General features: G+C 49.1%; 2 protein-coding genes across 3 annotated transcripts in view; one reads left to right on the top strand and one right to left on the bottom strand.

The window, feature by feature from the left end:
* The window catches only part of psmd10 (proteasome 26S subunit, non-ATPase 10), a 32,493-nt gene extending 26,048 nt beyond the window's left edge, over positions 1-6,445 (bottom strand). Inside the window, exons 1-2 of the mRNA XM_078412102.1 lie at positions 6,236-6,445; positions 164-262 (exon numbers count right to left, since the gene is read on the bottom strand). Coding sequence (XP_078268228.1) covers positions 164-262; positions 6,236-6,349 — 213 coding nt within the window. The 5' untranslated portion in view covers positions 6,350-6,445. The remainder of the gene's footprint in view (positions 1-163; positions 263-6,235) is intronic.
* Positions 6,446-6,489: 44 nt separating this feature from the next.
* Positions 6,490-16,622, top strand: part of atg4a (autophagy related 4A, cysteine peptidase) — a 60,876-nt gene continuing 50,743 nt past the window's right edge. Inside the window, exons 1-3 of one of the 2 annotated variants that reach the window (XM_078412101.1) lie at positions 6,490-6,813; positions 9,737-9,847; positions 14,486-14,557. Coding sequence is in view for 1 of the 2 variants with exons in the window: in XM_078412100.1 (XP_078268226.1) it covers positions 6,808-6,817; positions 9,737-9,847; positions 14,486-14,557 (193 nt within the window). In the remaining variant the exon portion in view is untranslated. Of the gene's footprint in view, positions 6,818-9,736; positions 9,848-14,485; positions 14,558-16,622 lie in introns of both variants that reach the window. The other variant, XM_078412100.1, reaches the window with a different exon arrangement.

The following is a 16,622-nucleotide window of genomic DNA, read 5'->3' as shown; positions in this document are numbered from 1 at the left end:
AAGTGGAAACCAGAATTAGTGGGAGGATTGTGGGATGGTACTGAATACAGAAAATGCCAACAGAATATCCACAGAATTGTAACAGGTGAAGGAGACTTTTAAAATGGACTACAGCCACAGACAATAAGGAATAGTTGCAGAGGAAATAATGAACTTCACTCACGTCATCTTTAGGATCTACTGGTACTCCAAGATTTAGCAGGAAGTCTACAATGTCCTTGTGTCCAGCTGAGCATGCCCAATGTAAAGCTGTCCTGTCATCCTATGCAAATAGACAGGAAAAAGATTTCAAACCATTCACTTTAACATGGGAGAACTTACATACTTCAAATAAGTAACTTTGCAGATATAAAGTAAATGATTCCAGAGCCATCCAAACACACATTATTGCGCATAAGAAAAAAAGTTAGATTTAAAAGTGCTCTGTGGTCCATGCACTACTGTAATGCAGGGAAGACAGGCAACCAGGATGCACAGGTTCCTCAAACAACAGGGGATAATAAGATGTATAAGAAAATAACTGCAGATGCTGGTACAAATCGAAGGTATTTATTCACAAAATGCTGGAGTAACTCAGCAGGTCAGGCAGCATCTTAGGAGAGAAGGAATGGGTGACGTTTCAGGTCGAGTCCCTTCTGACCATTCAGTCTGAAGAAGGATCTCGACCCGAAACATCACCCGTTCCTTCTCTCCCGAGCTGCTGCCTGACCCGCTGAGGTACTCCAGCATTTTGTGTCTACCTTCGATTTAAACCAGCATCTGCAGTTTTTTTCCTACACATTGTTGTCAAACTCACTGATGTAATCTGGCAGGCTCTCAGATACCTCCTCACTCCTACCCCTTGACCATGACTTCACTGATAAACAGCGAGTCATATCTTCCTAACTATCACTGAGCTTATTGCCTCCCCTTCACAGTCTCCAACTAGATAGAGTTAAAGATAGCAGAGTCAGGGGGTATGGGGAGAAGGCAGGAACGGGGTACTGATTGAGAATGATCAGCCATGATTACATTGAATGGTGGCGTTGGCTCGAAGGGCCGAATGGCCTCCTCCTGCACCTATTGTCTATTGGCCAACCCTGGACTGGCCATTTCTTTCACTTTACTAAAATCCACAAGGATCTGTTTCTGCCTGCTACTGCCCCACAAACCCATCTCCAAATACCTTCATTGGATCTTATCCCCTTGTACCCAGTCCCTTCCGACTACATCCAAGACAACTCTCACACCCCTCACCACTTCAATAACTTCAAATTCCAGAGTCCATGCCAACCATCGACCACCCGTTCACACTAATTCTACGTCCATACTCTCTCGTCCATTATACACTAGGGGCGATGTACAGAGGAAAATTAACCAAAGCACCCAGACGAAACCCACGCTGTCACAGAGACAACATGCCAACTCCACAGCACCCAGGGTCAGAATCAAACCCGTGTTTCTAGCGCTGGGAGGCAGCAGCTCTACCGTTGCACCACTGCACTGCCCTTAAGGTTGGGACTTTGTTCTTTGGAATTTAGGGGGCTGAGGTGTACAAGATCACGAGGAGCATGAATAAGGTGAATCCTCAGTCGCCCCGCCCCCGTCCCCCAGAGTAGAGGAGTTCAAAACAAGAGAGGATAGATAGGCTTAAGGTGAGAGAGGAGAGATTTAACAGGGACTTCAGGGACAACTTTTCCACATCAATGGCATTGCAACAGACAACGGGTCTGAACCATGAGATGTCGCACTACGAATTAGAAATTATAAAAATTAAAATAGAACATTAGCCAGAACAAGAAATTTTAAGACAAGCTGTTCTGTTGGTCAGACATTCCAGTCAATAATTATTCCCTTTAGACTTAAAAGGGCCAGTGTGTAGTTCTCGTTTACAAACAAGGTGTCATTAATTCGGAGCTAAATAAACTGCAGGTGCGAAATATGAGGTGCTGTTCCTCCAATTTCTGTTTGGCCTCACACTTACTTGTATCTGTGATATGTAGGAAAATAACTGCTGGCACAAATCGAAGGTATCACAAAAAGCGGGTCAGGCAGCATCTCAGGAGAGAAGGAATGGGTGACGTTTCGGGTCGAGACCCTTCTTCACACTGATGTCAGCAGAGGGGGCGGGACAAAGAAAGGATGTAGTTGGAGGCAGGAAGACAGTGGGAGAACTGGGAAGGGGGAGGGGAAGAGAGGGACAGAGGAGCTATCTAAAGTTGGAGAAGTTGATGTTCATACCGCTGGGGTGTAAGCTGCCCAAACGAAATATGAGGTGCTGTTCCTCCAAATTCCGGTGGACCTCACTATGACAATGGAGGAGGCCCATGACAGAAAGGCCAGACTGGGAGTGGGAGGGGGAGTTGAAGTGCTCAGCCACCGGGAGATCAGGTTGGTTAAGGCGGTCTGAGCGAAGCGATCGCCGAGCCTGTGTTTGGTCTCGCCGATGTAGAGTAGTTGACATCTAGAGCAGCGGATGCAATAGATGAGGTTGGAGGAGGTGCAGATGAACCTCTGTCTCACCTGGAAAGACTGTTTGGGTCCTTGGATGGAGTCGAGGGGGGAGGTAAAGGGACAGGTGTTGCATCTCCTGCGGTTGCAGGGGAAAGTGCCTGGGGAGAGGGTGGTTTGGGTGGGAAGGGACGAGTGGACCAGGAAGTTACGGAGGGAACGGTCTCTGCGGAAAGGGGAGGAGATGGGAAGATGTGGCCAGTGGTGGGATCTTGTTGGAGGTGACGGAAATGTTGGAGATTAATCTGTTGTATACGCTGGCTGATGGGGTGGAAGGTGAGGACAAGGGGGACTCTATCCTTGTATCTGTGATATGCATTGCTTCCTTTAAAGAACAGGGCGGCACGGTGGCACAGCGGTAGAGTTGCTGCCTTACAGCGAATGCAGCGCCGGAGACTCAGGTTCGATCCTGACTACGGGTGCTGTACTGTACGGAGTTTGTACGTTCTCCCCATGACCTGCGTGGGTTTTCTCCGAGATCTTCGGTTTCCTCCCACACTCCAAAGACGTATAGGTATGTAGGTTAATTGACTGGCTAAATGTAAAAATTGTCCCTAGTGTGTGTAGGATAGTGTTAGTGTGCGGGGATCGCTGGGCGGCGCGGACCCAGTGAGCCGAAGGGCCTGTTTCTGCGCTGTATCTCTAAATCTAAAAAATCTTTTAAAAATCTAAACATTGTCTAATCAATTATCTAATTGGACTAGGAATTGGTTTGCTAGTTTGACCAAAGACAGTAACAATGTTGCAATAGCAAACTTTTTGGCAACGAGACTAGTTCATCTGCAAGCCAAAAAGCAACTATCTATTCATTGCAGTGTGGCGTCTCTTTGGCTAATGAAGCACAGCTCTTTTACCAATTCCAATAAGATTTAAGGCACTACAAGCTAACATTTCCTAGCCCTCCTTATCAAGGGGATTTCAGACATGGAAGATACTAGCAAAATACATATATTAATAGACAACTGCTTCACATATATCTTTTTTCCATTACTTTTCTTCCAATTTGCTGTTACAAAAATATTCTGAACAAGAACCTGGTTGCAACTCTGACATTTAGGAAATCAAATAAAGAAATCCCAAACACTATTTAAACTGCCCAGTAAAGCACCCTGCATCTAGTTGCAGTAGAAATCCATATGCAGTTTGTGACTAAACTGATACAATACAATATATCTTTATTGTCATTGTACAGGGGTACAACGAGATTGGGAATGCGCCTCCATACGATACAATAATTAGCTAGTCAGTATTAATTTAAACAACCCAGTGAAACAGATTAGAATAGTTTTAAAACCCAGAATAAAGTGCAAGTAGATCTGTGCCGGTTCACTGTGCAATGTGACCATCCGGCTCAGCAGGACCGGTTCATAGCAGCTATGGCCCTGGGGATGAAGCTGTTCCTGAGTCTGGAGGTGTGGGTATAGACGGCCTTGTATCATCTGCCCGATGGTAGAAGTTCGAACAGACTGTTGCAGGGGTGTGAAGAGTCTTTGTGGATGCTGGTGGCTTTTCTGAGGCATTGTGTGTTGTAGATGCCATCCAAGGCTGGTAGCTGTGTTCCAATAGTCCTCTGAGCTCTATGGACTACCCGCTGAAGAACTTTCATATCATATCATATCATATATATACAGCCGGATACAGGCCTTTTCGGCCCACCAAGTCCGTGCCGCCCAGCGATCCCCGTACATTAACACTATCCTACACCCACTAGGGACAATTTTTACATTTACCCAGCCAATTAACCTACATACCCGTACGTCTTTGGAGTGTGGGAGGAAACCGAAGATCTCGGAGAAAACCCACGCAGGTCACGGGGAGAACGTACAAACTCCTTACAGTGTAGCACCCGTAGTCAGGATCGAACCTGTCTCTGGCGCTGCATTCGCTGTAAAGCAGCAACTCTACCGCTGCGCTACCGTGCCGCCGTACCGTACCTTTCCTCTCTGCCTCCGTGCAGCTGAGATACCACACAGGGATGCCATGTATTAGGATGCTCTATGGTGCAGTGATAGAAGGTCGTCAGCAGCTGTTGGGGTAGACCAGACTTTTTCAGTGTTCTTAGGTAGAACAGTCTTTGCTGTGCCTTCTTGACCAGCGCAGCAGTGTTATTGGACCATGTTAGGTCCTCCGAAATGTGAGTGCCCAGAAACTTGAAGCTGGACACTCTCTCCACACTGTCCCCGTTGATAAAGATCGGGGCGTATTCCCCGTTGTGTGACCTGCGGAAGTTGATGATCAGCTCCTTGGTCTTGGTGGTATTTAGGGACAGGTTGTTATCAGAGCACCAGTCTGCCAGGTTCTGCACCTCCGCTCTGTAGTTTGTTTCATCACCGTTGTGTCGTCTGCAAACTTGACAATGGTGTTGGTGTCGAATGCAGGAACACAGTCGTGTGTGAATAGGGAGTAGAGCATGGAGCTCAGAACATAGCCCTGCAGTGTGCCGGTACTCAGGGTGATAATGGAGGACAGGTGCGGGCCCATTCTCACTGCCTGCGGTCGCCCCAGCAGGAAGTCCAGGATCCAGTCGCATAACGACGAGCTGAGGCCTAGCTGGTGGAGTTTGGTGATGAGCTTGGTGGGGATGACCGTGTTGAAGGCAGAGCTATAGTCAATGAATAGCATCCTCACGTACGTGCCCTGTCTCTCCAGGTGAGTCAGGACAGTGTGAAGAACCAGAGAGATGGCATTCTCTGTGGATCTGTTTGCCCTGTATGCAAATTGATGTGGGTCCAGTGAGGCAGGGATGCTGGATTTGAGGTGTGAGAGGACCAGCCTTTCAAAGCACTTCATGACTATGGGAGTTAGGGCAACCGGACGGTAGTCGTTCAGGTTGGTGATCTTTGCTTTTTTCGGCACCGGCACTATGGTGGCCGACTTCAGGCACTTGGGGACCGTAGCCAGAGATAACGACAGGTTAAAGATCCTGGTGAATACCTCAGTCAACTGTTCAGCACAGTCCCTAAGTACCCTTCCTTGAACTCCATCATTGAATTTGATACCATTGTTTGACACAGCTTTGATACGATTGTTTGATAAAGCTTTAATACAGCTCTTTCACTGCTAATGGATTTTCACAAACATTTGTTCACTGGATCCATCTCTACAAGCTTGTAGACTAACTGTGATCTAGCAATAAATAGATCTGCCATCCAATGGACAGGAAAGTTAGTTATTCATGAACTCAGGACAGGCAGCATCTCTGGAGAGAAGGAATAAGTTTCGGGTCGAGACCCTTCTTCAGACTCCTAAGAGTAAAATAATCTGCAGTTCCTTCCTACACACAAACTCAATGAATATCAGCAGCTAAAAAAAAGCAAAGACGCTGTTCAACACAAAATATTCCATTACTCCAAACCACTTAATGTGGCTCAGCAACAGGTACATTCTGCAGTGTATCATGCCAATCACAATTGTGAGCCAGGTAGCCACAAAATGTTGGAGTAACACAGCGGGTCAGGCAAAGTCTCTGGAGAGAAGGGATGGGTGACGTTACTTCAGTCTGAAGAAGGGTCTCGACCCGAAACATCACCCACTCCTTCTCTCCAGAGATGCTGCCTGACCCGCTGACTTACTCCAGCATTGTGTGCCTACCTTCGATTTAAACCAGCATCTGCAGTTTTTGTTTCCTACACAATTGTGAGCCATGAGTTGACATGACCAGTGGGATTTAGATTAAACTTTTAGGCCTAAAAAGCATTGCACCTTCATGAGGAGTCCTCACTTTGGGCAGAATAATAGTGCTTACTTGGTCAGTTTTTGTAGCCAGGCTCTTGTTTGACAGAATGAGGGCCTTGAGCTGGTCCAGATGGCCGGCGTAGGCCAGGTTGCAGATCTCCACGTTGGACACAAAGCCGTCCATGCTGCTGAGTCACCGCGCTGGCGACCGGCAGGGGGCGCCCACGGCCATTGGCCCAGGCTGCCGCCATACGTCACCTCCCATCCAGGGCCGGTGATCCGATTGGCCTATGCCTCATCCTAACGTCACTTCCTGTCCCTCCTCACGCCCCGCTCTCCTCCTCCACCGACTGAAGGAAAATAGACAGGGCCGCGGCGCGGCGGCTGCTCCTGTGTGGAATTTGTCAGATTTCAAAACCGCTGGAGCGGCAGCTCGCAAGAACCACCGCAGGGGAGGAGGCAGGCAGCCATCCCGTTGAGCCCCTAGCAACGGAGGCAACTCCTTGCCGGGGCCGGGGCGGTACATCACTGCCGGGCGTGAGGCCTTGTGGGAGTTGTAGTCTCAGATTGATGACGCGGACACAGTGAGGAGGGGTCGGGGCACTACAGGTCCCAGAGGGCGCCGCGCCGCGCGGGCAGAGGATGGAGGCAGGTAACGTCCCGGCTCCTCACTCAACTCCAACGCCGCCGCCGCCGCCTCACTCACACCGGGCACCACCACCACCTCACACACACACCGGGCACTGCCCCACACACACACCGGGCACCGCCGCCTCACTCACACACACCGAGCACCGCCTCACACACACACCGGGCACCGCCGCCTCACACACACCGAGCACCGCCTCACACACACACACACACCGGGCACCGCCGCCTCACACACACACCGGGCACCGCCGCCTCACACACCGGGCACCGCCGCCCTCGCACACTGGCAAAGCGGCGCCACTGTGTAGAGTGTGAATGAAAGCCGGGCAGCACCACCTCACTCCTGGTGATTGTGGTCACCGCCGGGGTGGTGGTGACTGCTGTGGGCGGCATGTGTGTGTGAGAGAGAGAGAGAGAGAGACAGACAGAGAGAGTGATCAGTTATTTACTATGTTCTGTGTCTCCGGCACAAAGGGAGGAAGCGCTTTTAATTGTTTTATTTCAGCTGATGATGTGTCGTCTATTATTTTGAGTCGTTGTCAGGAGCCGTTCCCTAATTGCACCGCATCTGTTCAGGCTTCAGCTTTCTTTTGTCCTTTGTTGATATTCCGTGCCGGAAAGTTCCATCGATCTGGGTTAAGTGGGGCTTGCTATGTTCGCATCTCCAGTCAGAATCTGCCAGTTTAAAGCGAGATTGTTGACGCTTTCACCATGTGTAGGAAAGAACTGTGGATCAGGCAGCATCTCAGGAGAGAAGGAATGGGTGACGTTTTGGGTCGAGACCCTTCTTCAGTCTGAAGAAGGGTCTCAACCCGAAACGTCACCCATTCCTTCTCTTCCGAAATGCTGCCTGACCTGTTGAGTTACTCCAGCATTTTGTGAATAAATACCTTCCATTTGTACCAGGATCTGCAGTTATTTTCTTAAAGAACTGTAGATGCTGGTTTAGACAGACACAAAGTGCTGGAGTAACTCAGCGGGTCAGGCAGCATCCCTGGAGAGAAGGAACGGGTGACATTTCGGGTCGAGACCCTTCTTCAGACGCTTTCATCATGACGTGTACTTAAAGTAAAACGATTTGGATCCAAATAGTAACCACATCCATTCTTGGTGCCTAGTGTTGACCCTTTGACAGCTTGTGAGGATTGGCCACAGCTGCCCCAGTGCTGCATTCCTGCCAATAAGTTTCAACATGTGAGGATGAATCTATTTGCAAAGTGTTGCAATAGTATGTCCTTGATACCAAAACAAAAAGAGAAGTTTAGAGATCACATTTATTTTTCCCCCTACAAAGTAAATAAGTGGATATTAAGGAATCCAACAGTGGGAGTAACTAATTAAAATTGGGACTAAAGCCAGAGAGATTTAAAAACAAATTGAACCACTTGGCTTCCATAAATTAATTAGTGAGTAAATGAAAAGAGCTTTGTGGACTAGAACATACGGTAGAACGGTACAGTACAGGAACAGGTCCTTCGGGCCACAATGCTCGTGTCGAATGTGATGCCAAATTATACATATCTCCTCTGCTGCATGTCATCCATATCCATCCATTTCCTGCATGTTCTTGTCCCTACCTTAAAGTCACTTAAACCTCATTATTATATCTGCCTCCACCCACCACTCTGTAAAAATTCTTGCCCTACACATCTTTAACTTTTTGCCCCTTGCACCTTAAAGGTGTGCCCTCCAATCGGTGACATTTCCACCCCGTGGAAAAGGGTTCTCACTGTCTACCCCAGCTATGTTTCTCATAACTTTATAAACTTCTGTCAGGTGTCCTCCCAATTTCCAAAGTTCCAGACAAAGCAAACCAAGTTTGTCCAACATCTTCCTATAGCTAATACCCTCTGATCCAGGCAGCTTGATGGTAAACCTCTTCTGCCCTCTCTTCTAAGCCTCCACATGCTTAGCAGAACCCTGTGCTCTTTGATGAATTTCTCAGAGGAAAGTGCTGCTGGTTATTTATGTTGAAAGTGAAAGAAAGCAGCCTTGGTTGCTACTCATAATGTCTGTCAATGATTAGTGCAATAAATTTCATGGGTATTAACCCTGATTGGTGAGAAGGTCGGTTTGGTAGTAGTACATCCTGTAACTAGTCTAGTAGCAGTTATTCTGCAGACTTCCATATAAAGAGAGCCACGTTTATGAAAACCTGACATGTACTTAAATAGTAACAACATCCTCCTGAAGTATTTACTCAAAAGTTACATATTTAGTCCAAGATAGCAACTGCCAGTGTGCAGCACTCCTTCAATCCTCCACTGAAGGTAGACATAAAATGCTGGAGTAACTCAGCGGGTCAGGCAGCATCTCTGGAGAGAAGGAATGGACGACGTTTCGGGTCGAGATCCTTCTTCAGACTTCAATCCTCTGCTGAACCTGACAAAACAGTAAAAGTATTGTTCATGAATTATTAAATTTAAGTTACTCATCCCTGCAATATAGTATTGTTGGCAAGACTGATATTTATTGCCTATCCCTTGCTCGTTAGGAAAACCATAGCAGCCATCTTCTCATCATGCTGCCAAAGGTTTGATGGAGCTGGGAGGCTTGCTCGGATACTTTCGGGGGCAGTTAAAGAATTGTCATGTATTGGTATAGAATGGTCAATCTATTTTCCTTAAGCATGTTGGTGAACAAAGCTTTTGGGTTTTAAGACAATTAAATGGCTCCATTAGAATACTTTGCATTTCATTTTTAAGCCTATGTGCTTGTAATGATGCTGCAAGCAAGATTTCTCATTGCACCAAGAGCTTATGGTGCTTGTGTGCATCTGACAATAAATACGGACATTTTCTGAATATCCCAGTTAGCTGGTTAGAATGTTGTTGGGAGTTTAGAATAGTTGGTCGGAAGTGCATTTTGTTTGTGAAGAATAGCTGTTCTTTACTGGGCCATCTGTTTTATATCACTACAGTTTTTGCTAAGTGTGAGAACCAAATACCTGGCTTTTCTGAACTACTTGAGGATTTCCCAGACACTGAAGAGCCGACATGGATTCTGGGAAAGCAATATCACCTAAAAACAGGTAGGTTGGTTAAAACAAATAAACTCATTTAAACTATGTTTCAAGGAATTCTGTATGCTATGCCAACTCAGATAGTTCCAGTTTTTGAAATCTGAAATAAACATTGTGAAAGCTGGAAATCTTCAGCAAGCTGTGAAGCATTTGGAGGAATATGGGCCTAATGCAGGCAAATGGGACTAGCCCAGAATGCTGACTTGCTTGGCATGGACATTGGACCAAAGGGCCTGAGTACAGGTTACATAGCTCTATGGCAGGGAACAGCTATGTCAGGAGTACGAGAGTTCATGTTTCAGGCTGACGACTGTTCTTTTCAAACTGTGTATGGAGATGTATGTGGATCAGTGGGTGGGAGGGAGATAAAAGTTGTAGGCATCTGCATTATGCAATAGGAACATAAATGCACAAACACATTAGAAATAGAAACAGGAGGAAGCTGTTTACTTCAGTGCCACTTCCCTGTCCTGACATACGAGTCACACCCTCTTCCCCCCTCAGGCAAAAGGTTTAGAATTGTGAAAACACACACCACCAGAATTAGGGACAGTTTCTTCCCAGCTGTTATCAGGCAACTGAACCATCCTACTGTGGCGCCACCTGGGGGTCAAGCCACTTACTGATCGAACCTTCGTCACCAGAAGTGGAACGATCACGTGACAGGGAGATGACAGTTGGAGATGAGCATTGACAGTTGGAGATGACAGTTGACAATTGGAGATGAGAAGCTCAGCTCGAGCCCACGAGTGGACAGACGTGTGGTGCTCCTCTCAACAGCAACAAGCACCTAACTGTTCTAACTAAGCACTGTTTCGTTAATAAAACCTGTTTGATTCACAATAATAATGCATTTTATTTATATAGCGCTTTTCATATACTCAAGCACTCCTGATGCGCACTTTTTGGCTCAGCCGCCCGGCTCCTTCACATGGACGGGCTCGGCAATCGCAAGCCGTCAGTGCTGATGAGCGAGATGCTCTCCCTGATGGATGGACATCAGCCTTACCTCCTATTCGAGCAAGCGTTTCTGGAGCAGATGTCTGATGACACCCGCATGCTCCTCGCCAGTAGCGATTTTGCCGACCCCAGCAGCTGGCTGAACGAGCGGACGAGCTGTGGCTGGCCAAGCAGCAGGATGGTGTTTCCATCAGTCAGGTGTTGGCAGCTCCAAGGAGGTCCCAGCGGCCATTTCCAGCCCCCGCTGCCAGCACAGCGTTGAAGCCGGTGTCGGGCGACGCCGGCAAAGGTACATGGTGCTACTACCACCAACGCTGGGGTTCCGAGGCCCGTCGATGCCGTTCTCCCTGCACGCATCCGGGAAAAGCTGCGGTCGGCCGGCAGTACTGGCTGCCACTACATCTGGGATCGCCACTCTGGGCATCGTTTCCTCGTCGGCACGTGAGCGGAGGTCAGCATATTGCCCTCGTTGGGCGCCGCCACCCGTTCCGGTAGGCGAGGGCCTCCCCTGACTGCCATCAACGGCAGCCCCATCCGGAGACAAGGTGTCCGCACGATTCCCCTTATTTTCGGCTCCTGCCACTTCACTTGGCCTTGCACTGTCACGGGCGTCTCCCTACCGTTGGGCGCCGATTTCCCCCGGGCACATTCTCTGCTGGTCGATGTGAAAGGACAACGCCTTGTCCGCTCTGAGACTTTCCAACCCATCTCTGCGCCTCGCCGTTCCCGCTGCCCCACACCTCGACTCTGTATCTTCCGGTAAGAACGCGTATGCTCAGATACGAGCAGATTTCCCCGACATCCTGATTCCTCAGTTCCAATCCGCCCACCCCAACCATGGCGTGCTGCACCGTATCCCCACCACCGGACCGCCGCTCCACGCACGGGCACGCAGGCTTCCCCCCGATAAACTGCAGCTTGCCAAGGATGAGGTTCAACAAATGCAGGACATGGGCATTGTGCTTGTCGGTTTGACAGTCTGTGGGCTTCTCCCCTTCACATGGTCCCTAAAGCGTCTGGGGGCTGGAGGCCTTGTGGGGACTACCGCCATCTTAATAACGTCACCACGGCCGATCGGTATCCTGTTCCCCACATTCAAGATTTCACGGCCCATCTGGAAGGCACAAAATTATTTTCAAGAATTGACCTGGTCCGCGGTTACCATCATATTCTTGTGCACTCGGACAGTGTGCCCATGACCGCTATCATCACACCTTTTGGCCTGTTTGAGTTCCTCAGGATACCTATCGGCCTCAAGAACGCCGCTCAGGCTTTCCAACTCCTTATGGACATGGCAGGCCGTGGGTTGGACTTTCTGTTCATTTACCTAAATGACATTCTCGTTGCCAGTCGCTCTCATCAAGAGCACTGCGCGCACCTCCAGCTCCTTTGCCAGCGGCTCAGCGAACACAGCCTGGCCATTAATCTGGCTAAGTGCCAGTTTGACCTTAATTCAATTAATTTCTTTGGCCATCAGGTCACCCAACATGGTGCAGTCCCGCTCCCAGCCAATGTTGAGGCCATTTCCTCGGCCTTCCGTGGTGAAAGGTCTTCAGGAGTTTGATAGAGCTCTTAATGATAGCGGAGTCAGGGAGTATGGGGAGAAGGCAGGAACGGAGTACTGATTGTGGATGATTAGCCGTGATCACATTGAATGGCGGTGCTGGCTCGAATGGCCTCCTCCTGCACCTATTGTCTATTGACTTACTACTTCACACGTTCCACCTTCCCTCAAGGACTGTCAGTACATTTTCCTTCGCAGGGACTCCCATCGGACCCCGCCACAACGGCCTTACGAAGGTCCTTTCCGGGTGCTGCAACACGATACCGCGACTTTTGTGCTGGGCATGGGGGGCAGACGGGAGATTGTTTCGGTGTCCCGCCTTAAGCCTGCTCATGTCGACATTGATCAGCCGGTGCGGGTAGCACAGCCCTGTTGTAGGGGTTGGCCGCTTGGCCACCCGCACCTCTGTTGGTGGTGCCTCCGAGCACGGACCATGTGTACACGCGGTCTGGACACCTTACTCGGGCCCCTGCTCGTTCTTATTCCTCAGATCTGGGGGGGGGGGGGGGGGTCATGTGGCGCCACATGGGGGTCAAGCCACTTACTGATCGAACCTTTGTCACCAGAACTGGAATGATCACGTGACAGGGAGTTGACAGTTGAACATGAGAGTTGATAGTTGGAGATGACAGTTGACAGTGGGAGATGAGAAGCTCAGCTCGAGCCCACGAGTGGACAGACGTGTGGTGCTCCTCTCAACAGCAACAAGCACCTAACTGTTCTAACTAAGCACTGTTTCGTTAATAAAACCTGTTTGATTCACAATAATAATGCATTTTATTTATATAGCGCTTTTCATATACTCAAGCACTCCTGATGCGCACTTTTTGGCTCAGCCGCCCGGCTCCTTCACATGGATGGGCTCGGCAATCGCAAGCCGTCAGTGCTGATGAGCGAGATGCTCTCCCTGATGGATGGACATCAGCCTTACCTCCTATTCGAGCAAGCGTTTCTGGAGCAGATGTCTGATGACACCCGCATGCTCCTCGCCAGTAGCGATTTTGCCGACCCCAGCAGCTGGCTGAACGAGCGGACGAGCTGTGGCTGGCCAAGCAGCAGGATGGTGTTTCCATCAGTCAGGTGTTGGCAGCTCCAAGGAGGTCCCAGCGGCCATTTCCAGCCCCCGCTGCCAGCACAGCGTTGAAGCCGGTGTCGGGCGACGCCGGCAAAGGTACATGGTGCTACTACCACCAACGCTGGGGTTCCGAGGCCCGTCGATGCCGTTCTCCCTGCACGCATCCGGGAAAAGCTGCGGTCGGCCGGTGGTACTGGCTGCACCTAGCTGTTCTCCTAACTAAGCACGCGTGTGTTCAACCACTGTTTCATTAATAAAACCCGTTTGGTTCACAATGCTTGGTTTACTACACTACCACAACCAGAGAGCGATCTACCTCATTGGTGACCCTAGGATTATCTTTGATCGAACTTTGCTGGCTTTACCTTGCAGTAAACGTTATTCCTTTATCATGTATCTGTGCACTGGAAATGGCTCGATTGTAATCATGTACAGATGCTCCCCAACTTACGATATCGACTTGCGATATTTCGACTTTGTGATGGTGCAAACGGCAGTGACCCATAGCGAGCCACCGCTCGCTTCCGGCCTCGTGATCGCATGCATTACAATGCATTTTGACTTTAAATGTTTTTGATTTTCGATGGGTTTCTCGGAAAGGAACCTGAGGAGCACCTGTATTGTCTTTCTACTTTGCACGCAACAAAAGCTTTCCACAGTACCTTAGTACACTTGACAATAAACTAAACTGAACTGAGCTATAATAGTCCTGATAGGTAGAATCCAGAATATCTATCAATCTCTTTTTTAAATACATTCTGACTTGTACAATGATCCATTATTTCGAGACTAGACTAGTATTACTGGAGCTCCAGCAGAAGGATTTACCTGTCAAGCTCCATAAGAGTTTTGTTGTTTCCATAGGATCACCTCTCATCAAATTGAGACAGGAGAGATCTAATTTGTAGTTGGTTTATATTCCTTGGTGCATGAGTGTGTAACTTCAGTTGATGTTGATGTTTTAACAATGCTTCTGCAACAGTGAACCGAGGTCTGTGTTGCTAGATCCTCAGTACTCGGTGTTCACTGTTTACATTTCTTCTTGTAGAAAGATCTGAACTCCTCTCTGATGTCAAGTCAAGGCTTTGGTTTACATATAGGAAGAAGTTCTCCCCTATTGGTAAGTATTGTGATTGTAATCAATCCAGTTAGTTAACATTTCTTTAGTACAGTCGTTAAATGCAGTGTGTGATTTGGAAGGGGTAAGTCTTTGCCCCTCACTTCCCAAATATTAATATTAGTTTTGATAGTTGCATATTCCGAGACCGGGCAGCAATAATTTTCATTCATATAACACCCGGAAGAGATCTTCTGAGATTGTCCTTCTGTCTGGTCATTAAGAATGAAGTATATTGAAAATGGTTCCATCACAACCAACGTATATCATTTTCTCTTGGAACACCAAAAGACCAATACATGATACATTCAGTACTTTTTCTGTTATAACATCTTCCATGTCTCAGATTCTAATGCAACTTTGTTAGGCAGTAAAATAATTCATGGAATAATTTATCCATTTGGACAAAATATGTAGTTTGCTCATCTGTTTGAACCTAATTTTATTAATGTGATATTCCATATTTTTGTACTTCTGCAATGAAAGAAAGGCCAAGTGCTCCATTTCTGATCTTACCAGTTATTTATTCTGAAGGGAGATCTGATAGAAAGTCTCTCCAGAGATGGTGCCTGACCCGCTGAGTTACTCCAGCATTTTATGTCTTTCTTCGGTGTAAACCAGCATCTGCAGTTCCTGCCTACACAGCATTCTCCTTTGTTGTCTCTCGAGTATCAGCAAAGATTTAGAGTCACTCAGCCTTCAAAGGTGTAACCTGCAGTCTCCATGAATGTTGCCTGACCCGCTGAGTCAGTGCAGCACTTTGTGTCTTTCCCTGCTGTAAATGGCTCATAGCTCGGAGCTGCTTGGGATGAACAAATTCAACGGCGGCAGACACAGGGATACGACGGTGCCGGTAAGCGGATTAGTGTTTTACCTCCTACAACCTCAAAAGCTCTCCGGGTGCTACGAGGTTGGCTGCGGGAGGGTACCCCAGGGGACGATGACCATATGAGACGAGGGACGAAACCGAAGAAAGACAGAAGGCTTCCTGATGGGCCGCATGGCCAGAAGGCTTCCCGTTGGGCCGTATCTGGGGATTGGGAGCGCGGCGGGAGGCCTTTATCAAGGCGCCACGGTCTCGATGCCATCCGGAACGACGCGTGGAAGCCCGGGTCGGGCCCGGCCGCGGCCTCGGGGGTCGGACGGTGGAACATCGCCTCGCGGGTCGGTCAGATGAGTCTCGCCCCGCGGGTCGGTCAGTTGGAGGAGTCTTGCCTCTCGGGTCAGTTGGTCGGAGGAGTCTCGCCTCGCGGGTCGGTCAGTTGGAGGATTCTCGCCTCACGGGTCAGTCGGCTGGAGGAGTCTCATCGCGGGCCGGTCGGAGGAGTCTCGCCTCGTTGGTCGGAGCCCGGGTCAGCGGAGAGGCCGATGGAGCCCACTACTGGGGCTCGGGTCGGCACCACGGAGGCTTCAGGAGAGTACTCGGCAGCGTTGTGGAGAGGTCGGTGCGGTGGCTGATGATGGCGCCGACTGACGGAAGAGACGAACGCGTGAAGTGGGGCGTCGGCAGCGGCGTGGCCACGGCAGCGGTGAAACGGTGGCCGCGATGAAGCCTCGCCTCGCGATGATGGGGCCTCGGCGGTGGTGAAGTCTCATGGTGGCGTTGCCCCCGGGGGGGGGGGGAGCAAAGGACAATGGGGACCTGACGTGGGGAGGGTGGGGGGGAGAGAATAAAAGGAGGAGCCGGCGTGCTTTGTAACTTTGTCAGCGCCGTAGGTGGTCATTATGTGTATACATTGGGTATGCAAGCAAAGAATCTCACTGTGCCTAGTCACACGTGACAATAAAGTAAAGTTAGTATTCCACGGTTCGAGGGTCGATGTGTGTGGATCGAGGCATCAGTGTTGTTGTTGTTGTTCATCCTTCCGAATCGAAGATGACAATGACTTCACTTTCAATCTTATTATTTCGGCCGCTGATTGGGATCGCTGCTAGCCGCGGTGTGTGTGCTGGCCGAGGTTGAAGTCATGACTTGCGCTTGACTTGGGTTTAAGTGAGGGGAAGTTGCGCAGATCGTCGGCCTCACTCTCTAGTCCCGGCCTATCGGGTTCCAGCAGCAAGACATAGT

The sequence above is a fragment of the Rhinoraja longicauda genome, chromosome 15 (assembly GCF_053455715.1).
Source record: "Rhinoraja longicauda isolate Sanriku21f chromosome 15, sRhiLon1.1, whole genome shotgun sequence".
NCBI lineage: Eukaryota > Metazoa > Chordata > Chondrichthyes > Rajiformes > Arhynchobatidae > Rhinoraja > Rhinoraja longicauda.
This window is presented reverse-complemented; position numbering and strand designations above follow the sequence as displayed.